This window comes from Scylla paramamosain, chromosome 49 (genome assembly GCF_035594125.1).
Source record: "Scylla paramamosain isolate STU-SP2022 chromosome 49, ASM3559412v1, whole genome shotgun sequence".
Lineage (NCBI taxonomy): Eukaryota > Metazoa > Arthropoda > Malacostraca > Decapoda > Portunidae > Scylla > Scylla paramamosain.
The window spans coordinates 2,615,105-2,641,390 of NC_087199.1; the positions used below are offsets into that span (position 1 = coordinate 2,615,105).

At 44.8% G+C, this 26,286-nt stretch overlaps 2 protein-coding genes across 2 annotated transcripts in view; one reads left to right on the top strand and one right to left on the bottom strand.

The window, feature by feature from the left end:
• On the top strand, window positions 1-10,398 carry LOC135095395 (protein SET-like). The gene is given in 7 exon segments (XM_063996197.1): window positions 1-356; window positions 6,449-6,561; window positions 7,241-7,317; window positions 8,194-8,304; window positions 8,307-8,404; window positions 9,263-9,476; window positions 9,807-10,398. Coding segments are annotated over 7 exon segments (903 nt in total). The 5' UTR covers window positions 1-89; the 3' UTR covers window positions 9,830-10,398.
• The window catches only part of LOC135095393 (DNA repair protein complementing XP-A cells homolog), a 21,268-nt gene continuing 5,298 nt past the window's right edge, over window positions 10,317-26,286 (bottom strand). The window contains exons 3-7 of the mRNA XM_063996191.1: window positions 25,917-26,046; window positions 21,814-21,944; window positions 20,141-20,306; window positions 13,181-13,298; window positions 10,317-13,008 (exon numbers count right to left, since the gene is read on the bottom strand). Coding sequence (XP_063852261.1) covers window positions 12,857-13,008; window positions 13,181-13,298; window positions 20,141-20,306; window positions 21,814-21,944; window positions 25,917-26,046 — 697 coding nt within the window. The 3' untranslated portion in view covers window positions 10,317-12,856. The remainder of the gene's footprint in view (window positions 13,009-13,180; window positions 13,299-20,140; window positions 20,307-21,813; window positions 21,945-25,916; window positions 26,047-26,286) is intronic.

A 26,286-nucleotide genomic window follows, 5' to 3' on the forward strand; every position in this document is an offset into this window, starting at 1 on the left:
TTAGGAAGAGCCGTGTTTTGTTTACCAGTGCTGCCCGAGCGGTTTTAGGAGGCGGTTGTGCGCGAAGTTACTCCCCGGCACAGGAAAATATGTCCGAAACAGGAGCTTCCCCGGCTAAAATGAAGAAATTAGAGGCAGTTCCCGGCAATGAGGGGAGTGAGGGGCGGGAGTACGACCCAGAGACACAGCGGGCACTGGAGGAAATTGACGCCTGCCAGAATGAGATAGACCAATTAAATGAGAAAGCTAGTGAAGAAATCTTGAAAGTTGAACAGAAATACAATAAGCTCAGAAAACCGAACTTTGAGAAGCGCAGCAGCATCATTCAGAGGATTCCAAACTTCTGGGTCACTGCGGTATCCTTTTCCAGGGTATAGGAGGAGGGGGGGGTGAGGGAGAGAGAGAGAGAGAGAGAGAGAGAGTGCGTGTGCGTGTGTATGTATGCGTGTGTGTGTGTGTGTTCGGGGCATTTATATTGTGTGGTGTTTTGATGTGCGTGCGTGTGTGTGTTTGGGTGGCTGTATGTGTTTGTGTGTGCGTTTGTGTGTTATTTACTTACTTGTGTTTGTTAGGTTAGGTTGCGCAGTGTTTGGTTGAAATTGTGGTTGTGGTAGTGATGGTGGTAGCTAGGTTAGGTTAGGCTGTAATAGTAGTGGTAGTAGTAATAGTAGTAGTTGTTGGTGATGGGTTAGCTTGACTAGTGTTTGTTGTTTGTTCATGGTAGTAGTAGTAGTAGTAGTAGTAGTAGTGGTGGTGGTAGTAGCAGTTAGGTTGACTATAATGTTTGTTGTAATAGCGTTGATAGTAGTAGTAGTAATAGTGGTACTAGTAGTATTGGTGGTGGTGGTGGTGGTAGTAGTAGTAGTAGTAGTAGTAGTTAAGTTGACTATAATATTTGTTGTAATAGATTGTAGTAGTAGTAGTAGTAGTAGTAGTAGCAGCCAGACTATGATGGTGGGCTGAACCAGTAAGAGTGGATCAGAGTGTGCCAGCCATATTTAATTCATCCACTTCTCATGCATTTTTCTTTAAGGATAGGTCACAGGTCACAGGTCAAAGGTCACAGGTAAGGATTGGCTAGGTTCCATTCTCATTACTTCCATTCCCTCTCCTCAATGACCCCCCCTCAGTTCTTGACCTGTCTTGACCTGGTAGTGTCTCCAGTGCTGTACAGTCACATGGGTCATCAGTCGTGGAGCACAGCGCGGGTCGTGGGCAGAGTCACGCACCGCTGAATTTTTGAGGGGCAGCAGAAATTTCACGGTTGGTTTAATGAGTTTTTAGGTTCGCAGTTGAGATTTGTGTTTTTTTTTTAATTAAGTGTTGATTTGTCTACCGTTACATAAGAAACTCGATTTTTAACTTCATTCATTTCCAGCTTGCTTCTCCAGACCTTGTTATTATTCTGTTCCGAGACTTGTATCTAAAGTGCCTCTACCTGGTGTTGATGAGCTCCACCCCACTGCTGCCTGACTCGCCCACACGCTGCTGGTTTGGCTCCCCTGCGTCAGGTCAAGATTCCCGCACTTTTATATGTTTAGTGTATTGTGTGTTATTTACTTCGCTTAATTGTTGTGTTTGTTAGGTTAGGTTGCGCAGTGTTTGGTTGAAATTTTGGTTGTGGTAGTGAGGTGATGGGTTTGTGGTTGTCTTCTGTCTTCTACGAGGGACCTCAAGAGTGTGATTGTAAGTCTGGCTCCATTTGTGTCGGCAACTGTTGTGTTTGTCTTGTCTACGAGGGACTTCAAGAGTGATTGTGAGTCTGGCTCCATTTGTGTTGGTGACTTGTGGTTCTTTTTATATCTACGAGGGACTTCAAGAGTGTGATTGTAAGTGTCAGCAACTGTTGTGGTTGTCTTCTGTCATCCACAAGGGACTTCAAGAGTGATTGCGAGTCTGGCTTCACTTGTGTCGGCAACCTGAATGCTCATTGCCGGGAGTGGGTGAAGTGTCAGTGCAGCTGGTGGCCGAGGTGTTACAGCATTAAACTTCACTAATTTATCATGCTCGTCAGTAAACCGCCACATCTGCTTGGAAATGGTCTGGGCTCTCTCTTACCTGATGCACCTGGTGTGGGTGTCTCGGCAGTCAGACCACCTGTAGGCAGCTCAGACCATTCAGAAGTCACGTATAGCTTGGAACAAAATTTGAAGGCACCAAGTATCCATATTGCTTGTAAGGTGTACGTGAAGTTGCAGATCGACTGGCCTGGTGTGTCATTTGCTACCTTTGATAATGTTTGGTGGGTATTTAAAATTTCAAATGCCACTGATGAATTGAACAGTACACTTACAAGCATTATTAACTGTGGAGGTGCTACTAAAACCACCAGGAACAGACTCAGACAAGGCATGGTTCAATGATGAATGTATGAATGCACACCATCATCAACAAAATGCCTGTCACCTCTGGTCAGGTAACAGATCCCAACCTTTATGGGAAAACTACTCCAGGCTTAAATGTGCTCGTTCAGTTTGTGGTGCTGCACTTTCTGAGTACAGTAACCACATCCGTGAAGTCTTGTCAGCAGCATCTCGGCCTCACAAGTGGTGGTCCTCTCTTTAAATTTTCCTTTTTGGAGTGGATTCTTTGCTGCCTCGTATTTGAGTGGACGATGGAATGGTTACTTGCGGTCCATCTGTTAAGGCTCAAGTTTTTCCATCAGTATTCTAGAGGAAACAGTGTCCAGGAACTCGATCTTCTCTCCACATGTTTTCCACACCCAGAGTTTACATATCTTGCTTTTAATTCCTCTGACATCGAATATTACTTAAATTATCTTAATTCATTCCAAGGGTCTAGTCCAAATGCAATGTTCCACTGTTTCTGGAAAAGTTATCCAACCAACTTGCTCATAAACTGGCTAGGGCATTTAGGAGTCTTCTGGCATCTGGTAGATTCCCAGAGGACTGTGAATGTTACCTGTGTTCCTGAGGGCAGCTCACCAACACAATTTCCCTTAGATTATATACCAATATCTATTACAATGATCCTGTCAAAAGTTTGTAAAAAGTTAATTGCCAGAAGGCTTTATAAATCTGTCAACTTAAAAAATACTGTGGCAGCAACACAGTCTGGATTCAGGAAGGGTTTTGGTGCTTGTGGTGCCTCACTTGTATTAATCCACAACTTGCAGTCATCTTTAGGTAACTGAGTATAATCCAGGGTTGTCTCTCTTGATTTCAGCTCTGCCATTGATTTAGTGAACCATGAGGCTTTGCTGTACAAGCTGCTGTTAATGACTGTTGGTGGTTCTGTTTTTAATATCTTTAAGGAATTTTTATCTAACCGAGAGCAACGTGCTTCAGTTGATGGGAATTTTAGTGGATTTCAAGCAGTTTTATCTGGAGTTCCTGAGGGTAGTGTCCTGTGTCCTCTGTTACTTATTTTGTTCACAGCTGATATGTGGAGTGAGCTTCAAAACAACATTGTCTCTTATGCTGGCAATATCACACTGCATGCTGGCGTTAATGCACCTGAAGATTGTGCTGCTGTGGCCAATTCATTAAATATAGATCTTAGAATCCAGTGATGGTGTGTTGACTGGAGAACAAAAGTAAACCTCAGCAAAACACTCAGTGACTGTCAGCACACCCTGAACATTTCCTCCTCCTCACCCACCACTGTCATTGTGAGGGACTTGTGTGGAGGTACCTTGCTCCCTCAACCTACCAGGAGTAACCATTGGTGATAAGCTCACTTCTGATAAACATTTGTGATCCGTTGCAGCGTCCATTGCACAGTAACTGGACTCGCCCATAAGTGTTTCAGGGCACTTGGTAATCGTGACGCCTTGATAAAATCTTGTGCTTTTATTGTAGCACGTTTTGAATGTTATGTGCCGTGTGGTCGTCAGCAGCAGTCTCACTTGAAATGATGAGGTTGTGCTCTTAGTATCTGTCTCTTCCTCCCTCATATTTTTATTTAGTGAATTCAGAGAAACGTAGGCAAGTTTATAGTTTGTCACTTTTGTACAAGATATTCCATAATGTTACTCATCCTCTGTGTGGTGGCGTGCCTGCTTCCTGTCCTCATGTCAGGTGAACTACGTATGAATCATTTCTAGACAATCATCCATTTTCTGTTGGTAATACTACAGCTAATCAGTTTGCAAGATGTTTGTATCATTGCAAGTGTTGGAATGACCTTCCCATTGAGGCCACTCACTGTACTGACCTCAAATCATTTTAAATCTGCAGTCTGTACATTTTATACGTGATGCTTCCAAACACTTGATGACCTTTTAATTAATGAGTTTGCTTCAGTTCTCGTTTGTTAGCAGCTTTTGTTTCTCTCTGGGCCAGTGCCGGGTGTATGGTCTGTGTGTGTCATCCAGAACGAACCTTTTTGTCCTTTTCATAGTAATAATTGTGATGTTTGTTAGTGTTATGTAACAGTGGCAACAGTAGTGGTAGTAATGATCATAGAGTTACCATAGGTTAAGATCAGTGGTTAGGTTAGGTTAAGAAGACCATGGTTAGGATAGGCTAGAGTAGGTTAGGTTAGTTAAGGAGATCAGTTGTTAGGTTAGTTGCTAGTTGCATAAGTAAATAAACAGTTTCTCTCTCTCTTGAGTAGGTTAGATTAAGTTAGATAAGGTTAGGATAGGTTCATTAAGATCAGTCATTAGGTTAGCTGTATAAGTAAAGGCAGTTTATCTCTCTCTCTCTCTCTCTCTCTCTCTCTCTCTCTCTCTCTCTCTCTCTCTCTCTCTCTCTCTCTCTCTCTCTCTCTCTCTCTCTCTCTCTCTCTCTCTCTCTCTCTCTCTCTCTCTCTCTCTCTCTCTCTCTCTCTCTCTCTCTCAATAGTATTAAAAAAACCACAGACCATAATGATGCATGACTTTGTTGTTGTGCCTGGCAGTACTGCATTTTGAAAACATCATTGTATAAAACACATACTAGAAACTCACCACCAGTGTTTCCCAAGGCCACAGAAATGATAAGTCTGGTTATCAATGTTTCTCAAGTTGATAGTATAGAAATGTTGATGTCACTTGAACCATAAAGCACCTTAAAAACCTGTCATCAAGTAGAACCTTTTAAAAGTGTTTCTGCTGTTCATAATGTAGAAATGTTAATGTCACCAGAAGCATAAAAACACCCTTGAAAGCCTGTGTCACTACAACTTGAGTCTTTTAAAGGACTGTTTCTCCTGTTCATAATGTACAAACACTTAAGAACCCGTGTAGAGAGGGTCGGGTGACAGACGCACTCATGGACAAGGAAACTGTGGTGCATTAGTGCTCCCCTTAAGAACACCCCAGAGCCCCCACAGCTTTGTTCAAGCCAGGAAAAACAGTGTGTGCATGGCTATAAACATTTTATTTATCAAGTAATAAAAAAAAGATAAAGGAAAAAGGGATGAGCTTGTGTAGGCTGCCTCTGGTTGCTGCTGCTTTTTTTATGTGGCCGACAGCAATGCGTGGAAAAAGTGAAGCTGTGCCTGACAGTGGGCGGCTGTACTACAAACAAAACAAGCACCCTCACTCAACAATCCTCAGCATGATGGCAAGATAAGGCCAACCCACCGTGTGTAGGCTGCCTCTGATTGCTGCTTCTTTTTTAACATGTGGCCGGCAGCAATGCATGGAAAAGTGAAGCTGTGCCTGACAGTGGGTGGCTGTACTACAAACAAAACAAAACAATCCTCAGCATGATGGCAAGATAAGGCCAACCCACTCTAGGCATTAGCTTCATCTCTGCCAATCCAACAGATACCAAAAACCATCTCCTGCAAACCTGCCTACAGATGTCACACTGTGGGGAGCAGCAGGCATGGCAGTCCTTACCACACAGTACCTGTTGAGCCAGCCGGCCAGCACCACGGCACACTGTGTTCCTCTGTTATGGTGCCACTGGTCAGGGTCTTGTCTTATGCAGGCTGTGCTTAGAAACACTGCTCTCTCACCACCAGTATTCCAGCACCACAGAGATCATTAGCAAGGTTGAAGTGTTAATCTGTCACTAGAGCTTAAAACACCCTAAAAACTATATAGCTTCAACAAGATCCTTTTAAAAACGTATTTATAATGGAAAAATGTTGTTAATTTGTCACTATAACCATAAAAACCCTTAAAAACTGATATAGCTACAACTGGAGCCTTTTGTAAGAGTTTCTCCAGTAAATAATGTAGAAATGTTGGTCTGTCTCTAGAAGTGTTAAAACTCCCTTAAAAACTCATATCACTTCAACTAGATTCTTAGCCCCATCAGCCCCTGGTGAAGGACAGTAGTAGTAGTAGTAGTAGTAGTAGTAGTAGCACCAGCAGCAGCAGCAGTAGTAGTAGTAGTAGTAGTAGTAGTAGTAGTAGTAGTAGTATCAGTGTACCTGTCTGTCTATATACAAGTGTTGTGGTGCACCGTGCTACACCCTGGGAGCTTCACAGCACAGCACACAGCACTAACCAGACACACACACATTGGTTGCTTCCTTAACACAGCCTCAGTTTGTGAATCACCCTCAAATCTCTGCCATCCTGGAGGAGGAGGAGGAGGAGTGTCTGCACTACCTCAGCAAGCTGGACGTGGAGGAATTCGATGACATCAAGTCTGGATACAGGTGAGGCGTGTGGGTGAGGGAGACTGAAGGAGAGGGGAAGGAGTGATGATAAAGGAATACAGAAAAGGGAGAGGCAAGGTGTGTGTGTGTGTGTGTTTGTGAGGGAAGAATGAATGAATGAGTAGGGAGTGTGAAGGAAGGAGGATGATAAAAAGTAATACAGGAGAGGGAGAAAGAGAGAGAGAGGAAAAGTGTGTGGGTGATGGAGACTGGAAATGAATGAGTAGAAGGGAAGGGAAGGAGTAGAAGTGGAAATGAATGAGTAGAAGGGAAGGGAAGGAAAAAGAATGAATGAATAGTTGAGAGGATATATCAGGGAACCAGAGAGAAAAAAGAGCATTTGAGAGTGTGAGGGGGAAAGGTGTTTTAGGAAGAAAGAGAGAGGTAAGGTGTGTGTGGTGAAGGAGAGAAAATGAGAGACAGTGTGTGTGTGTGTGATGGAGAAAGGGATGGTTGAATGAGAGGCAGAGTGTGCATAGAGAGGATAGAGAGTGAGAGGAAGAGAAGGATTGTTGAAGTCTGCAGATTAAAAAATAAATAAATACCATGTACTTTTTTCCTTTTCCTTTTGTGTGTGCAAGTTTATAAGATTTAATATACTCGTGTTTGTGTCAGTCCTCAAGTCTTCCTCTGCCCTCCCAGTATCCCGGTCTCTCTAATGTCCTGATTTGTTTTCCAGAATCAAATTTTTCTTCGATGAGAATCCGTACTTTGATAATGAGGTGCTGACAAAAGAGTTCCACCTTGGCTCCACAGGTGTGTGTAGTGCTGGTGGTGGTGGTAGTTATAGTAGTTGTTGTTGTAGTACTAAGAACACAAGGGTTGGTGCAGGAAGCCATCAGGCCTACACGTGGCAGTCCCTGTATACAACACACCTGCCTGTTTCCACTTGTCCTCCCCATCCATACACTTGTCTAGTCTTGCAAAGCTCCCTGTTGACTCACCACTAACAGCCTGACCACTGAGGCTATTCCAGTCACCCACCACACTGTCTGTGAATCAGTTTCTTATCCCTTTTTTTAAATTAACTTTTTAAGGTTGACCCCATTATATGTTGATTGGTGGTGGTGGTAGTAGTAGTAGTAGTAGTAGTAGTAGTAGTAGTAAAGATTCTTGCATCATTTACCCACTGAGCACAAACAGTCTATTATACTTTGTCTGTCTTTCTCGGATATCCACAGCCAAAGACCATCCTTGCAGCCTCTCCCAGCCACTCTCACACCTATTCCATCCTTCCTAACATCCTCCCATACCTCTTGCAGTCCACAAAACACTCTTCCAGCCTCCTTTCATACCTGTGCCTCTCCCAGGGGACATCCAAACACCCAGCTTCTCAACTTTTTTCCAGTCTCCCATACCACCAAAATATTCTCCAAGGTTTCTCAGCACCTCCAGCCTCTCCCAGCCTTCCTAGCTTCTTCCACACCTCTCCCAGTCCTTCCCATATTTTTCCAGTCTTCCTAACATCCCCTAGCCTCTCCCAATCTCCCAAAACACCTCCAAATACCCCAGAGTACTCTTAAATAACCAAAAACACCCTTGAGAACCCCCAAAACATCCTAGTCAAACCTTCCAGTCCCCTTAAACACACCACCCAGCCTTCTCACTCACACACTCCCATGCCTCTCCCAGGGGACCCCGCCTCACACTCGACAGACATCAAGTGGAAGGACGGACACAATCTACTGCACAGGTTTCGTCAGCGCACACAGCAGCAGCAGCAGCAGCAGCCGGGTGGGGGGAGCGGGGGACTGCCGGGGCACGCAAGAGACCCCTGGAGCTGAGGTCATTCTTCTCCTGGTTCTGTGACCACGGTGACCCCTCTGCTGACGAGATTGCCGAGGTGAGGTCATGTTGGGTCACACAGTATGTCTGTCACTTTGTTTTGTGGTTTGTTTGTTTTTCTTTCTTGCTCATTTCTCTTCCTTTCTGTCTTTTTCTTTTTCTTTGCTTGTTTGTTTGTTTCTTTATTCCTGCTTGTCCTCTCTCTCTCTCTCTCTCTCTCTCTCTCTCTCTCTCTCTCTCTCTCTCTCTCTCTCTCTCTCTCTCTCTCTCTCTCTCTCTCTACAATAAAACACACACTTACAAAAAGGAATGTTTATTTATTACTGAAATTTTTTTTAAAATAATTTATATAACTTTAAAAATTATCGTTTAATTAAAATAAAATGTTTACATAAAAAAATTATTATTATATAATTATTATTATCATTATTATTATGCATCAATTCTAACATTTCACTTCTTTGTTGGTAGTTAGGTATCTCTCACCGGGAAGATATGACTTGTAATTAATTTATGTATCTGGTCTCTCTCTCTCTCTCTCTCTCTCTCTCTCTCTCTCTCTCTCTCTCTCTCTCTCTCTCTCTCTCTCTCTCTCTCTCTCTCTCTCTCTCTCTCTCTCTCTCTCTCTCTCTCTCTCTCTCTCTCTCTCTCACACACACACACACACACACACACACACACACACACACAGTCATTAACCTAACCTAACAATGTATCGCTCCATCTCTCTCTCTCTCTCTCTCTCTCTCTCTCTCTCTCTCTCTCTCTCTCTCTCTCTCTCTCTCTCTCTCTCTCTCTCTCTCTCTCTCTCTCTCTCTCTCTCATCTCCTAACTAATTAACCTAACCCATTAATCTGTCCCTCTCACACTCTTACCTAACATCATATAACCATTCTACTCTCTCTCTCTCCCACAGGTGATTAAGGACGACATGTGGCCGAACCCTCTCCAGTATTTCCTGGTCCCCGACATTGAGGTGGAGAACGGTGAAGGGGAGGAGGAGGAGGAGGAGCTGGAGGAGGAAGAGGTGGATGACAATGTGGTGGTGGTGGAGGAGGAGATTGAGGAGGTGGAGGAAGAAGGGCCTGAGGATGATGAGGAGGAAGAGGAGGAGGAGGAGGAGGGACAAGGTGAGTAGTAGCAGCAGTAGTAGTAGTAGTAGTAGTAGTAGTAGTAGTTTTAGTATTATGAAGGAGCATATTAGCAGCAGCAATAGTAGTAGTATTTTTGTGAAGGATCATTTTAGTAGTAGTAAAAAGGCAGTATTGTAAGGGGTTTAGTAGTAATAATAGTTTTGAGGGTTGTAGAAGTAATAGTACAAGTTCTGGAGGGTGTAGTGGTAATAATAGTAATAGTTCAGAGGTGTAATAGTTGTAATAGCAGAAATAGTAGTAAGAATTATGTGTAGTATTAGTAGTACATGCAAGCTTGGTAACTAATCTCTCTCTATCTTTCCACAGAGGATGGAGAGGCAGACGAGTGAGAGAAAGTTCAAGCAAACAGAAGATAAAGAGAGAGAGGGAGAGAGGGAGAGACCACCACCACCACCACCACCTACAGAGAGAGAGAGACTACAACCATCACCACTACCTACACAGAGAGATAGAGAGAAAGAGAGAGAGTGAAAGAGAGGCGCCCTACAAAATATTGAGCGAGTTAGAGAGGAATTTCACACACCCATATCCCCCCTCCCCCTCTCTCTCTCTCTCTAATACATACACAAGATAGTTTGTGTATGTGAAAGAAAATGTGTGTGTGTGTGTGTGTGTATGGTCTTGTTTCTTACAATTTTATATTACTTGCAACTCTTGTGTGTGTTTGTATGTGTATGCAGGGTCTGTGTGTGTGTGTGTGTGTGTGTGTGTGTGTGTGTGTGTGTGTTAATTATGTACGTGTGTTTTTAATAATTTCACGAGTATTTGTGTGTTTGATTTCTTAGTGTTGCAAAGTTAGGTTATTTTAGTTGGATGCTCTCTCTCTCTCTCTCTCTCTCTCTCTCTCTCTCTCTCTCTCTCTCTCTCTCTCTCTCTCTCTCTCTCTCTCTCTCTCTCATCACACCACAGTATGTTTACAAACTCACAGTCACTCACCACACAATAACACACTAAAACCACACTCCCTCTCTCACTCACCACACAAAACACTGCATCTCTCTCTCTCTCTCTCTCTCTCTCTCTCTCTCTCTCTCTCTCTCTCTCTCTCTCTCTCTCTCTCTCTCTCTCTCTCTCTCTCTCTCTCACAGGTCACAAACACACACTGACACAGCATCCAAACACACACACACACAAACATCCATTTTCTACCACAAGTGACAAAGGAAGAGAATAATAGTTAAGAGTAAGCAGCAGAGAACAGACAAAGCAAAGCAATGATGATGATGATGATGATGATGTATGATCCATTCCTAATAATTAAAAAGGTCAGTTTTGTTGTGTGTGTTTCTTTTGTCCCTTTGAGTGAGTGTGTGTGTGTGTGTGTGTGTGTGTGTGTGTGTGTGTGTGTGTGTGTGTGTGTGTGAGAGAGAGAGAGAGAGAGTATTGGAAAGAAAATGTATGGTGTTAATGACTATTTTCTTTAATTCTCTCTCTCTCTCTACATATGAATTAGAGAGAGAGAAAAAACCCCCACTATGAGGGTATTAGAGAGGCATCACACACACACACACACACACACTTTTTCAAATATAACAGATTGTAGGTAAAAAAAATTGTGTAATAAAAAGAGATTGTATATTTGTGTTAAAGGAATTGATTGTGTGTGTGTGTGAGAGAGAGAGAGAGAGAATGCATATATTCAAAAAGAAGATAAAACACAAATGAGTGAAGAATAAGGAAAAGAAAAGGAAGGTGATGAAAGGGTGGAGGAGGAGGATGAAGAAAATTAGGAAGACAAGAACAAAGAGAAGAGGAGAAAATTAAGAAAGGAGAAGGAATACAAAGATAGAAGAGAAGGTAATTAAGTTTAGTGCATGTTTAGGAGGAAGAGAGAGGAAAAAAATGGAGTTTAGAGAAAGAAAGGAGGAGGAGGAAATGAAGGAGTTTGGAGAGAGGAGGAAGAGGAGGAGGGAATGAAGAGGCTTAGAGAAAGAGAAGAGCAAAAGGAGGAGGAAGAAATGAAGGAGTTTAGAGGATAAGAGGAAGAGGAAACAGACTGAGAGGTTAGTAATGGTTACAAATGGACAAACTGGTTGACTCTTCCTCCACTCCCTCCTCCTCCTCCTCCTCCTCCTACTACTACTACTAACCTAACCTGCTACTAGTAAATCCATTTTATAGTGAGTGTTTAGGCATTTGTGTGTGTTCCCTCAGTGTGATGTGTTAACTGTTTACTGCCTTCACAGGAATCTGAACATGCATTTCTTTTTTAACTGTCACTGTCATATGTAACAATTTACAACACTGAAAGCAAAATATGAAACCTATATAAGCATCTACAAGAATGAAAGGGAATAAAAAGTAAAGATTTTGCAGCTTCTAGCCAGCAAGATGTTTGTGGATGGCTACACAACTAGAAGAGATATCTCAAAGTGGTTAAGGATTAAAGAAAGATGACCCAAATTAGCAGTGAAAGGGTTAATGCTGAGAAAATATTATGAATGTTTGTTTTTTTGGGGACAACGGCAAAGACTGTGATGTGTGTACCATGACAACACAGTGCTGTGCAATGGTGCCAAGGCCAGGCAGAGGCAAGTCACCCAGGCTACTCCCTCTGGTCACCATTACAATGAACACTTCCCCTTCCTCACTCCCACACCTGCCTCACGTTCTCCTGTGCTGCATGGTACTCAGAAAAACTTATGGCGAAAAATATAAAGGCATATCTCTTATTACAAAAAGGCTGCAGGAAGACCTGCACTTGCAGGTGTGGGTGTTCCTGGATCATGTCAGGTGCGACCACAAGTTGTGTTGTGCTTTCTTGTCGTGAATGACAACCAGCTCAAGTCCCTCCCCTCGCAGGCACCTCACACTCATCTCACAACACACTGCTGTTCAAGCCTTCCAACCTGAACTGGTCACAATTCATGGCAACAGAGCAGGACATGACTCATGACCACACCTGCACACCTGGCAGGGCAGAGAGGAGACCAATCCACAGGGGAGCCACACCTAAACACTCAGTGCTAAATGGTTCTACTGTAACCTAACCTAAATGAGAAAGAATTAAGAAATAATTGCAAATAGAAAAACTATTTGTCTCTTCCTTGTACCTCCTCCCCCTCCCCACATACCCCTTCTACTCCTACTGCTACTACTACTGGTGTATTCTGGCAGTGCACTGTAACAAGACAGATGTAAAAAATAATGATGATACAGTTTTCATGAGTGTTTGTGAAAATACCTGAGATTATGAATTGTGAACTCTCTCTCTCTCTCTCCCTCTCTCTCTAAAACCTGAGATTCTGTCATGAACCATCTCTCTTTTTTTACTCATACATTATTTTGCTCTCACTCTCACACACACACACACACACACACACACACACACACACACACACACACACACACACACACTACATCTTGTCATAGGTGTAGGAGTGGCCACAAGAGTCACATGTACGCATATACTCGTCCTCGTCAGGCATGTACACCTCCTCGCCATACGTGTGTGTGTGCGTCTTGCTGGCTCGTGTGTACAGGCTGCTGCGCACACTCATCCGCAGCTCTGGAGGGGAGGAGGTGGAGGGGATGAGGGCTAGGCATACACACACACACACACACACACACACACACACACACACACACACACACACACACACACACACACACACACACACACACACACACACACACACACACACACAACACACACACACACAACACAACACAATACCAACCTTTCATTTTCTTGTTGTACTTCTTGAGTTTGTTCTTCTGCTTCTGTTCCTCCTTCCTCTGCAGTTCCTCCTCCAGTGCCTCTTCTGACCCCCACACCTCCAGTGCCCTCTTCTCAACCTGTGGGGGGAGGAGGAGAAGAGAGGGAAGGTTACAGAAAGAAATAAAAGGTAAATGTAAGATGCACAGAGTTTCAGAGATAAATAAGAGTAAGAAAGGAAGGGAGGAAGGAAGGAAGATATGCTTGGGAGAAGTGAGAAAACAAGAGGAGACAGAAAAAGAATGAAAGAAAGGAGGTAGAGGAAGGAATAGGAAAAGATATGCTTGGAAGAGAGAGAGAGAGAGAGAGAGAGAGAGAGAGAGAGAGAGAGAGAGAGAGAGAGAGAGAGAGAGAGAGAGAGAGAGAGAGAGAGAGAGAGAGAGAGAGAGAGAGAGAGAGAGAGAGAGAGAGAGAGAGAGAAAGAGAGAGAGAGAGAAAGGTATCACATCTGTCAATCCTTCTCCTCCTCTGGGCACGCTTTGACAGGAAAATTTAGGGAGGGAAAAGAGAGAGAGAGAGAGAGAGAGAGAGAGAGAGAGAGAGAGAGAGAGAGAGAGAGAGAGAGAGAGAGAGAGAGAGAGAGAGAGAGAGAGAGAGAGAGAGAGAGAGAGAGAGAGAGAGAGAGAGAGAGAGAGAGAGAGAGAGAGAGAGAGAGAGAGAGAGAGAGAGAGAGAGAGAGAGAGAGAGAATGGACACTCACAGCACTGTACAGCCTTGTCTCACACCACACAGACACTCACAGCACTGTACAGCCTTGCCCCACACCACACAGACACTCACAGCACTGTACAGCCTTGCCCCACACAGACATTACAACATGAATCTTAATACTACGCATCCAACATATGAGGTAGTGTAGGCCTGGTGGGGTTGAAGTGACAACATTGCTGGATAGGGAAGTCCCACTCTTTACACCTAAAGCATCTTCCTGTTTACATTCCACTATGGTGACGTAAACAAGATAAACAACAGACACATATTTTGAAATGCTCTTTTATGCACACACACACACACACACACACACACACACACACACACACACACACACACACACACACACACAAATGGAGTACCACAAGGGTCTGTATTACCACCAATTATGTTTCAGATTTAAGTAAAATGATATGGAGAAAGGATTAAAAAGCTAGACATTAATATGTTTGCTGATGATGGAAAGCTGCTAGGAGTTCTAAGTAGCCAGGAGGATTGTAAGGAGCTACAGAGAGATTTGCATAAAATTTATACTTGGAGTCTAAAGAGAAAACTTGAATTTAATCCTAAGAAATGTCATGTGATGGAGACAGGGAAAAGTACAAGGAGACTTACAAGGAGACTGAGGAACATACAGTAATGAAAAGTATTAAAGAACAGGATTTGGGGGTGATTATCCAGGACACTGCCACCAGAGAAGCATATAAGTGAGACTTTTGGCTCCACTTTTGGCTCCACATGTAGGATGTTAAGTAACATTTTTGAGTGGCTTTTACATGAACACAGATATGATGAAAAAAATAATTACAATCATGATACGCCCCAAGTTGGAGTGTGGTGCAGTCGTGCGGTCTCCACACAGGAAGTATATAAGGAAACTGGGAAGAATGTTGAGTACAGTAACAAAGATGGTGCCAGAATTCAAGGAAAAGACATGAAGAGCAACTGGAAGAAATGAGATTAATAACACTGGAAGAGAGAAGAGAAAGGGGGAGACTTGATGACAATGTACAAATTAACAAATCATGTGGAAAAGGCAGACACACACGTGTTGAGATGTACAAGGACGAGGGAACAACATGTATGAGAGGACACACAACAAGATCAAGAAGAGTAAATGCCTCGGTGACATCAAGAAATACAGTTTCCGTGCTGAAGCACTGATCGCTGGAACAGTTTACATAAGGAGGTGGTCACAGCTGTACTAGTGTGTCCAAATTTAAAGAAAAACTGGATAACTGCAGATATGGAGACAGGACAAATGAGCTTTATCTTGGACCCTGTACAACACAACTATGTAAACTACACAAATACAGTGCTGGGTAGGGTGTGAGGAGCTGCCAGCTTTACAGGCTTGGTAATGGAGGAATGACTGACTCAGACTAGCAACAGTACAAACTGTCACCATTGCTTCAAAAAGGGAATCAAAGAAAAAGAAGATATCTACTTTAATTTTCTAGATGATGAAGAATTTAAGTGATTGGTATCCACAGTCAATCACCTGGAAAACAAATTATCAGAAGTAAAAGATAAGCTAAAGGAAATATTGAGGAGAAATTAAGAATTAGAGGACAAAATAAATAAAGGAGAGGAAGAAATTAATGAGATATCTGTGCAATAAAATCAAAGTCCAAGGATATTGAGCAAACTGTGTTTCAAAATGAACAGGTCACAAGAAAAGTAAAACAGGAAGCTGAGGCGGCGAACAAAGCAAGTGACATCATAGAAAAAATACCTTGATACAAGAAAATTGAAATTGTCAAAATGTAAAGATGACTCAAGTCAAACCTGTGCTAAGATTATAAAATAAAAAGAAGAGATCAAGCAGACACAAACAGGAAAAATATATATAAAGGAGGAAATAAAAAGCATGATAAGAAACAGCCCCAAGTTTATCAAAGACACAGCAGACAGACATTACTAAATGTGTTGTGTTGCGTTGTTTGGTATAAAAGAAGTAATTATAAACAGCACTGAGGGAAACAAACATGAGCTTGTAAAGGTATCCAAGATTTTAAATGTCATGACTGGAGGAGGAGAACAATTGGCAGTGGAGGAATTGTCAAGGCTTGGAAAGTACTATAAAAAAATAGACCGACCGTCCAAGGTTGTGCTGCAAAACACCTACACGGTGGACACAGTCTTGAGAAACACTACGAACATAAAAGAAAATGGGGAATGGGAAGATATAAATGTCAGCAGAAGCTTGAACAAGGAAGACAAAGTAAAGGTGAAAGAATTGGTAGCTCAACCTGAGAAAAAAATGGTGAAGGGTCAGAGGAAGCAAACACTTGTTTATACAAAGTCTGGGGAATGCAAGTAAACAAAAGATACTTTCACTGGATACAAACCAGGTTCTAAAAAATGTATACAAAAATTAAAATATAAAAATGATGTAGACAAATGTTGATGGTTTGGTACCTAAACTGAATGACCCGAGGACAAAACAACATGGCAAACAACTGACAACACGTGTCACTGAGACAACACATCACTGAGACTGAAGACAGCCTGTGTCACTGAGACAGCCTGTGTCACTGAGGCAACACGTCACTGAGACTGAAGACAGCCTGTGTCACTGAGACTGAAGACAGCCTGTGTCACTGAGACTGAAGACAGCCTGTGTCACTGAGACAGCCTGTGTCACTGAGGCAACACATGGGACAAAGCTCAAGCCGTCTTTATCAAATGGTGCGTTAGACTTGAGTGACGGTGAGATGTGGAGAAAAGGCAGAGAACATAAACATGGAGGAGGAGCCATCTTGGTACTGACCAGTGAAGACTTCAAAGTAAAACAAGTTGAGTTAGTAGGTATTGAGACGGCAACACAGGAAAGAGCAATGACGGCAGCAACATTATATACTGTACAACAAGTTGATTTTGATGGCAAACAAGGTTGAGTTAGTAGGTATTGAGACAGCAACACAGCAGAGCAACAATGCCAGCAACATTCTATACTGCACACCTCCAAGGACAACAGCAGCTTGGCAGACGGCACAGCACACCGAGTCACAGCACCTCACTCACCAAGACACAGCGCCTCTGCTTCAAAACATGCAACACAAATCCAAAACACTAATATTACCTGGACATTTTCACTGTGATACACACTGCACTAAATGTAAAGGAAAAAATTCAGGATACCAATGGAGTAATAGATTACTAGCACTTGTACAGGATCAGTCACCAGCACAGCACAGCACAGCACATCATGTAGCACACAGCAGTGAGGGGTAGGCATCAATCAGCTGTCAGTCACCAGCACAGCACATCATGCAGCACACAGCAGTGAGGGGCAGGCATCAATCAGCTGTCAGTCACCAGCACAGCACAGCACAGCACATCATGCAGCACACAGCAGTGAGGGGCAGGCATCAATCAGCCACACTTACTCTTCAGAAGAAAAGCTAATGGAACAGAAAGCAGTGTGTGGCTCCCAGCGCTAGGCAAGCGTGGCAGTGTGGCACTGACGTGGCACTTGGTGTGACACACAATGAACAAACAAGACACCTTCATTACAAACAAGCAAATCATGAACAACTAACAAAATACTTTGATTCAATAAAGCGTGAAGAACAAATGAACATGAAAGACATCAATGATGAGCACTCAAAGCTTTGTGACAATTACAATGAAGGAGTCACAAGATATCCATTATGAACACACAAACACGCCATTCATGAAAGAAACACTTGGACGGTAATTGCACCAGGATGGTAATTGCACCGCTGCAAGAAAAGATCCTTGTGCCCCACACACAGCAGAAATGGGGGAGAAAGAGCCAGTGGGAGGTACAAAAGGGCAAAAAAAGAGCCTTGTTGTGCCACACACACAGCAGACACAGGAGAAAAAGGGTGGCTGGCTGGTTGGTTGGGAGGTACAAAGGTGCAAGAAACAAATGTACAAAGAAGAGAAGCAGAAGAGAAGCACAAATTGAACATGAAAAGGACACAACAAACAAATGTACAGACGAACCCAAGCTGTCCTGTAGTTATGTTAACAGCAAGACTACAGTCAACTAACCCAAGCTGTCCTTTAGTTATGTTAACAGCAAGACTACAGTCAAAGACAAAATTCAGTGTGTGACGGATGAAGGGAAACAAATATTATACTGAGGAAGAAATATGTCACATACTAAACAAAAAACTGCAATCAATATTTACAAATGAAAAAAAATTTCTGGAAGAGCAAAACACAGAAAAAGAAACACAGGATAACTTTGTAATGAGTTGTGAAGAAACAGAAGGTGAGACGAAGGCACTGCACAAACACAGAGCTGTGGGTCCTGCTGGCACCTCCTGCCGGCTGCTGAAGGAAGGTGCACAACAACTGAGTGAGCCACTGACATATCAACACAACATTCCCTAAGGCAGGGGAGGCCACCACAACGCTGGATAAGAGCAGACATTGCGCTGTACCGCTTTTAAGACAGGAAACAGACAGAACACTCTCAACTATAGGCCAGTTTGTCTAACTGGTGCAGTGTGCAGTCATGGAAAGAATATTAAGGAGGAACTGGCTAGATCGCATAGAAGGTAACAAATGGAAGGGTCAATAGTATTTAGAAAAAAGCCTCTGACAGGGTTCCTCATCAGAGGCTTATCTGGAAAATAAAAATCTCTGGAGATGCTCAAGGAAATTTATTAAAATGGATGGAAATTTTTTAAAGGAGAGGAAGATGAGAACAACATTGTGCGGCAAATGATGTACTTGGAAGGCTGTAACCAGTGGAGCTCCCCAAGGCACTGTATCAGCACCAATTATGTCCCTGATTTATGTCAACGACATGCCTGAGGTGGCTGCTGAGGGGAGCGACACGAACGTGTTTGATGACGACGCCAAAATTCAAAGAACTGTAAATGATGAATACTGGTGCAGAGAGCTGCAAGGTGACCTGAACACTGGTGCAGAGAGCTGCAAGGTGACCTGAACACTGGTGCAGAGAGCTGCAAGGTGACCTGAACACTGGTGCAGAGAGCTGCAAGGTGACCTGAATACTGGTGCAGAGAGCTGCAAGGTGACCTGAACACTGGTGCAGAGAGCTGCAAGGTGACCTGAATACTGGTGCAGAGAGCTGCAAGGTGATCTTCACAAGCTGAACCAGTGCAGTGATAAATGCCACATGGAATTTAATGCAGATAAATGTCACACTCTGAATTCTGGAGGAAGTGAGGCAAGACAACAATGGAAATAAAAATTAGGGAATGAAAAATGAAAAGTGTCAGAGAGAGAGAGAGAGAGAGAGAGAGAGAGAGAGAGAGAGAGAGAGAGAGAGAGAGAGAGAGAGAGAGAGAGAGAGAGAGAGAGAGAGAGAGAGAGAGAGAGAGAGAGAGAGAGAGAGAGAGAGAGAGAGAGAGAGAGAGAGAGAGAGAGAGAGAGAGAGAGAGAGAGAGAGAGAGAGAGATTTTGGTGTGACGATAAATAATAAGGTAACTCTGGACAGCCACAGAGACAGTGCGGTGGGAAGTGTGTGCGGCCTGCTGGCAAGCGTGAGAACAGTGCGTCCACGTGCACAGGTGAAGAGATGACAAGGAAATGTACACCACCACTCACAAGACCCACATTACAAGACAGCAGTGACGGTGAGGAACCCACGGTTAAAACAACACGTTTCCAGACTGGACAAAGCTGAAGGGGCAGCATCAAGAATGGCAGCTTCCCTTTGAGGGTCAAGCCAGGAAGAAAGATCTGAAAGCTGAATTTACCCAAGCAAGAGGAAAGAAGCACAAGAGGAGACGCGATTGTCGCGTACAAATGTTTGACGCAACAAGAAAAGACCGACACAACCAATTTGTTTACAAGAGGAAGTGAAACACTAAGAGGACACAAAATGAAACAGAAAAACAAGCGGAGACAAAGACATGCAACAATACAGTTTTACAAATACAGCAATACATCTGTGCAATTCACTGCCTCAACAGTAGTGTTGCAAACACTACACACAAACTGAAAGAAAGATATGATAATTGGTCACTGAAAGACGGACATTACCAGCGTGACTCAACCCTCTAAAAAAATACAAATAGGTAAACACAAATAGTTAAATACACCTCTCTCCTTCTCAATCCCACACAAGCACACCTCTCTCTTTCCTTCCCTCTCTCACCCATTCTCACTCCCTTTCACACACAAACACCCTTTTCTCTCCCATCTCACTCTCACACACACACACACACACACACACACACACACCCTCCCCTCTCTCTCTCACCTGCAGTTTGAGGTACAGCTTCATGTCACCCCAGGCCGAGTTGTGAGGGTTGGCACGCACAATGTATCTCAGCGGCGGCTCCCTCTTGTCCATGTCCACATCCTTCAGCAGGTACTCCTGACGCGCATCTGTCCGTGTGATCAGTGTGTGCGCCTCCTCTGGGTCCCTGTGAGTGCATGTCTGAGGTTAGTGTGTATGAGGGTGAAGGGTGGAGGACAAAAAGATCCTTAGAAGAACAAAATGAAGAAATCATAGGAAACGACAAACAAGAAGAGAAAGACAATATTCAGCCACAAAAATTATATAAAAAACACAATTGAACAGCAAAAAGCAAGAGTGTGTGTGTGTGTGTGTGTGTGTGTTGAGGGTTTTAAGTGTTATTTGTGTGGTTTTGAAGTATTTTTTATGAGGTATATGTGTTTCTGGTTTTCCTTTTAGTGTGTGTATTTTTTTGTGTTGCCTTTCTTCTGTATTTTCAGTGTGTGATTGGAGTGCGTGTGCCTCTGCCATCTCCCTGTGTGCATATGTGCATTTGGGCATACAGAGGGGCTCAGTAATTGTGGGACTGGAGGGAAGACAGGAAGAGCAGAGGCAGCCGTCACACTCCCTGTCCTGCAGCTCACATGCCTCTTCTGGCCGAGAGACAGAGGACCGAGCAACTCACTTTTTACAAGGCATGCGTGTTGTTAACTTACCGTTCCTGTGTCTGTGTTCAATTGCCTGCAGCCTTTCTTTCTGACAGCTGCCTTTGGTGTTCCTGTCTTCCAGCCTTACAATTACTGGGCCCCTCTCAAACAAGCCCCATGTGAGTTGCCATGTGTGATATTTTGCCACTTTAATGCCTCCCAGGGCAGTGAATCAAGCATCAAGGCTGTGGACACACTGTCATGTACTTTTTTTTTTTTTTAGCCACTGTGAGACTCCATTCAGGGTACATGTGCAAAGTATACTATGAAATGTAAATGGATTAAATGGATGTTGTATTTAGAATTGTGCCATCTGTAAGTTATTGCACTTCAAACAGGCAAACAAAAACATCCTAAAAACCAGGAACATCTGAAATTCGCAACACTTTTGGTCCTAAGAATTTTCAATATAGGACTCAACTGTACTACTACTACTACTACTACTACTACTGTTACTACTACTACAACACTTATCCTTTAATTTTCAATAACTCTCTTGACATTTCTTTTGGGACTGGTATCTCAGTTTCATGTCTCTCTCAACCCTACATATCCTGCCCTTTCTCTCTCTCTCTCTCTCTCTCTCTCTCTCTCTCTCTCTCTCTCTCTCTCTCTCTCACACACACACACACACACACACCTCTCCCTCTCAACCCTACACAAGCACACCTCTCTCTTTCCTTCCCTCTCTCTCACTTCTCACCCATTTTCACTCCCTTTCACACATAAATACACCCTTTCCTCTCCCCTCTTTCACTCACACACACACACACACACACACACACACACACACACACACACACACACACACACACACACATCCCTCTCTCCCTCTCAACCAGTGACCTCCTTACATAAAAAAAACTTACTACTACTACTACTACTACTACTACTACTACTACTACCACCACACCAAAATCTGCAACAGTTTCAGTCCCAGGAATTTCAGATGAAGGATTCTTAACACCACCACCACCACCAGCACACCTGCACTGGTCGCACACCGGGTGGCCGAAGTGGTCAAGGAGGTAAGAGGTGTGGAAGATACGCTCACAGCTCCCACACACCGGCCTGTCCTCCTCCTCCAGGAACGGAGCAGGATCTGACACCAACTGCATCTGTGGGGGAGTGTGTGGCTGAGTTAGTGTGGCCAGAGAGAGAGAGAGAGAGAGAGAGAGAGAGAGAGAGAGAGAGAGAGAGAGAGAGAGAGAGAGAGAGAGAGAGAGAGAGAGAGAGAGAGAGAGAGAGAGAGAGAGAGAGAGAGAGAGAGAGAGAGAGAGAGATATGCATGGATGAGAACTGTGAGAAAGAGGAGACAGACATAAAAAGGAAGGAAGTAAGGAAGGAAGGAAGGAAGGAAGGAAGGAAGGAAGGAAGGAAATACACAAAGAAAGAAAAATAGTAAAGAATATGCGAAGGAAAGAATAAAAAGAATAATAAATGTGTTTTATTTATCATTCTCTGTATTCATTAATTTATTCATTTCTATTACAGCAGAGAGAGAGAGAGAGAGAGAGAGAGAGAGAGAGAGAGAGAGAGAGAGAGAGAGAGAGAGAGAGAGAGAGAGAGAGAGAGAGAGAGAGAGAGAGAGAGAGAGAGAGAGAGAGAGAGAGAGAGAGAGAGAGAGAGAGAGAGAGAGAGAGTGGTGCAGGCAGTGAAGCAGAGTGGCCAGGAAACGTTACTCGCGCTGAGAAACGTTGCTTGGCAGCTTCAGCAGCCTGCTTCACGCCAGAGGCTGGCCGAGCCCCGACCGGTAACCCCTATAGTGCCGCCAGCTTCCCGATTCCCCTGGCCCCTTGCCCCTCACCCCTATGGCTTCCAGTATGGAGCAGCTCCCCAATACTATCCAGCGATGTCACAAGCCGCCCAATAGTGAACTTAAGATAGTGTCAGCCAACGTGAGAGGCTTCCATACGAACATTGGTGAGCTCACTCACAGTGTTATCATTAAGAATAATGTAGATTTAGTGTTCGTGTGTGAGACCTTTCTCGATTCCAAGGTGCCAGATAATTACGCCCCGAGTTAAAGGGGTATTCGGCCTGGGTAAGGAAAGACCGCTCTACACAAGGCGGGGGCGTGGCCTTCTGCTACAAAGAGACGGTCAGTGCTCAGGTGGTAGAGCCTCCCACGCCTGTGCCCGGGGAACTTGAGCTCCTGGCATTAAAAATAACGGACAGTAACGGGAAAGGTCTGTTGTGTGTGGGCTGCTATCGGCCTCCATCGCAGGGAACAGTGTTGCTAGACTACCTGTCAGAAAACTTAGACACTTTCATGACGGCCAGTCAGTGTGACAGTGTAGTAGTGATTGGCGACCTGAACCAGCACACGGTGAGAGACGCTTTTAACTCCCTACTGGTTGTGCACGACATGCATAATTATGTCACCTTCCCCACGCACAGGTCTGGGTCATCCCTGGACCCAGTAGTGACGGACCTCCCTCCCCACACAGTACAGTGTTATCCACTCGACTTTGTGGGCACCTCAGACCACGTGGCTGTCCTCACCAGGATACAATTCAGGACACCACGAGAGGAGAGCTTTACCCGCACCCTCTGGAGGTGGGAGGCCGCCGACTGGGATGCCCTCCGTGCCGCCCTGAAGACCACAGACTGGGGAGACGTGCTGCATGGCGACGCTAACCAGCAGGTGAGGCGGCTCACCCAGCTGCTCCACGCCCTGCAGGCCTGCTGGGTGCCGCACTCGGACCACAAAACCAAGGCATCAGACCAGCCCTGGTTTGGCCCTGCGTGCCGCTCTGCCTCTGATGCCAAGCACCGAGCCTGGCGTGCTCTTAAGAGACACCCCACTGCCAGGAACAGGTTAAGGCACCGAGAGGCAACAATACACATGAATACCACGCAAACATGGGCAGTGGAGCAGTGGAAAGCTAACCTCAAGAGTAAGCTAAGAGGAGGCCAGGTTGGTTGTAAACAGTGGTGGAGCCTTGTCAAGGACCAGCAGGGTGAGTCGCGGGGCACTTCCATCCCTGCACTCCACCGGGCAGACGGCAGCATTGCCCACACTGCTCGTGACAAAGCGGACCTCCTGGCCAAGCACTTCGCCGAAAAAATGTGCATCCCCGACCCTGAAAGACCATCTCCGCTACTCCCTCAAATCGTGAAAGAAACACTAGAGACAGTGAACACAAATGAAGAGGAAGTGAAAGTGATACTCGCAAACTTGGACGAGAAAAAAGCGGTGGCGCCACAGGACATTAGTCCCCGCGTACTCCGACAGTGTGCTGCGGAGCTGGCGCGCCCACTCGCTTCACTCTTTAACCACTGCCTCAGCAACGCCACATGGCCTGAAATGTGGAAGGGGAGTAGTGTGGTGCCTCTGCACAAAAAAAATGCAAAGACAGAGGCAAAAAACTACAGACCCGTGTCCCTGCTGCCTGTGCTGAGCAAAGTGCTGGAAACTGTTGTGGCCTCGAGAGTCACGCGGCACCTCGAGAGGCACCACCTGCTGAGCAACAGACAGTTTGGGTTCAGGCAGGGGAGGTCGGCGGCAGACCTGCACCTGCTCCTCTCGACGGAGTGGAGTGGGGCCTTGGACCAAGGGAAGACCACGGCTGTCGTGGCTCTTGACATCGAGGGGGCGTTCGACAAAGTGTGGCACGCAGCCCTCACCACAAAGCTCCGTGCTATAGGCGTGGACGGGGCTCTCCTCCAGCTCTTTGAGAATTACTTGAGAGACAGACATCTCAAAGTAATCATCAATGGGCGGGAATCAAATCCACAGCCCATAAGGGCAGGTGTTCCTCAAGGGAGCTGCCTCGGCCCTTTGCTGTGGAATGTGTATGTCAATGATCTGATGCACCTCGTTCCTACCGCGAAGGCGTTTGCAGATGACATAACACTATCCCACAGCTACGGACTGGAGGAGGAAGCTGCAGCCAACCACGACATCAACGCCACCCTGAGCCGTGTTGCAGCCTGGGGAAGGAAGTGGCAAGTAAAGTTTGCCGCTCACAAAACCCAGCAGCTCACTATCAACAGGACAAGTAGAGCCCCGCGCCTCACCTTCAACGGGGAGACACTGACGCCGCGGGATGAGGTGGAGGTGCTGGGGGTCACTTACGACCGTAAGTTGACCTTCAGAACCCACGTGGAGCGACTCGCCAGAGAGGCCTCAGGGAAGCTGGCATCCCTGAGGAGAATCTCCTACCTCCTTGACGCCAAGGGACTGGAGTTACTCTACAAGGCGCAGGTCCGCTCCTCCTTGGAGTACGCGTGCCTGGCCTGGGGCGGCGAGGCAAACAAGCACCTAGCTCTCCTGGACAAGGTGCAGGACCGAGCGGCGAGACTCATCAGGAACAGTGAGCTCAGCCTTCAGCCTGCACTGCACACCCTCCTGCACCGACGAGACGTGGCGGGGCCTCACCGTCATGTTCAAGGTGCAACAGCAACGGGTGCCACACCTACAGGCTCTCCGGCAGCCTGCCCGACATGCCGAAGTCACCACCAGAGCTGTCACACGTGCCCCTGGGGAGCTGCACCAGCCCAGGTGCAGAACGTGGCACCATCAAAGACAGTTTCTGAACACATACATTGGCTGGTGGAACGAGTTTGTTACAGTGCAGCCAAGTGTTGAGGGCTGGACCAGGCAGCAGTTCAAGACTGCAGTGAATGTGTGGTTGCAACAGACAAACAGAGAGAGGCTTTCAGATAGAAGGCATTAACAGTGACTTCTTTAGCCTAAATTGTTGTATGAAATATGTAAAGTATATGTACTACAACTCTGTAAACACATATGTAGATTTGTATAAATAAAAAAAAAAAAAAAGAGAGAGAGAGAGAGAGAGAGAGAGAGAGAGAGAGAGAGAGAGAGAGAGAGAGAGAGAGAGAGAGAGAGAGAGAGAGAGAGAGAGAGAGAGAGAGAGAGAGAGAGAGAGAGAGAGCAGATCAAGAACAAAGAGAATAAAAGGCAAGAAAAATGAGAAAAACAAGAAAGATGGTGATGATGATAAAGAAGAAAAGGAGAAGAAAGAAGAAGAAAAGAAGAACAAGAACAACAAGAAAAAGAAGAAGAAAGACAAGGAAGAGAGAAACCAAACCAAACAAAAACAAACAAACAAAAACACACTCACCGCTGCCATTATATCTTCCTTACTCACTCCTCCTTCTCCTCCTTCCTCCTCCTCCTCAATGAAGAACCCTCCTCCAGAATCTACCATTTTTGTGTTGTTTATCCGAACCACTTTCTTCTCCACCTTCTCCCTGTAATAGTAGTAGTAGTAGTAGTAGTAGTAGTAGTAGTAGTAGCAGTGAAAATATAAATACTTTCATATATATTTCATGTTTAATTAGGATCTCTCTCTCTCTCTCTCTCTGCACGCACACTACCTCTCCCTCTCTAAAATAAACATTGCAAATATCTTTCACACCTCTCTCTCTCTATACACACACTGCACCTCAATATCTCTCTCTCTCTCTCTCTCTCTCTCTCTCTCTCTCTCT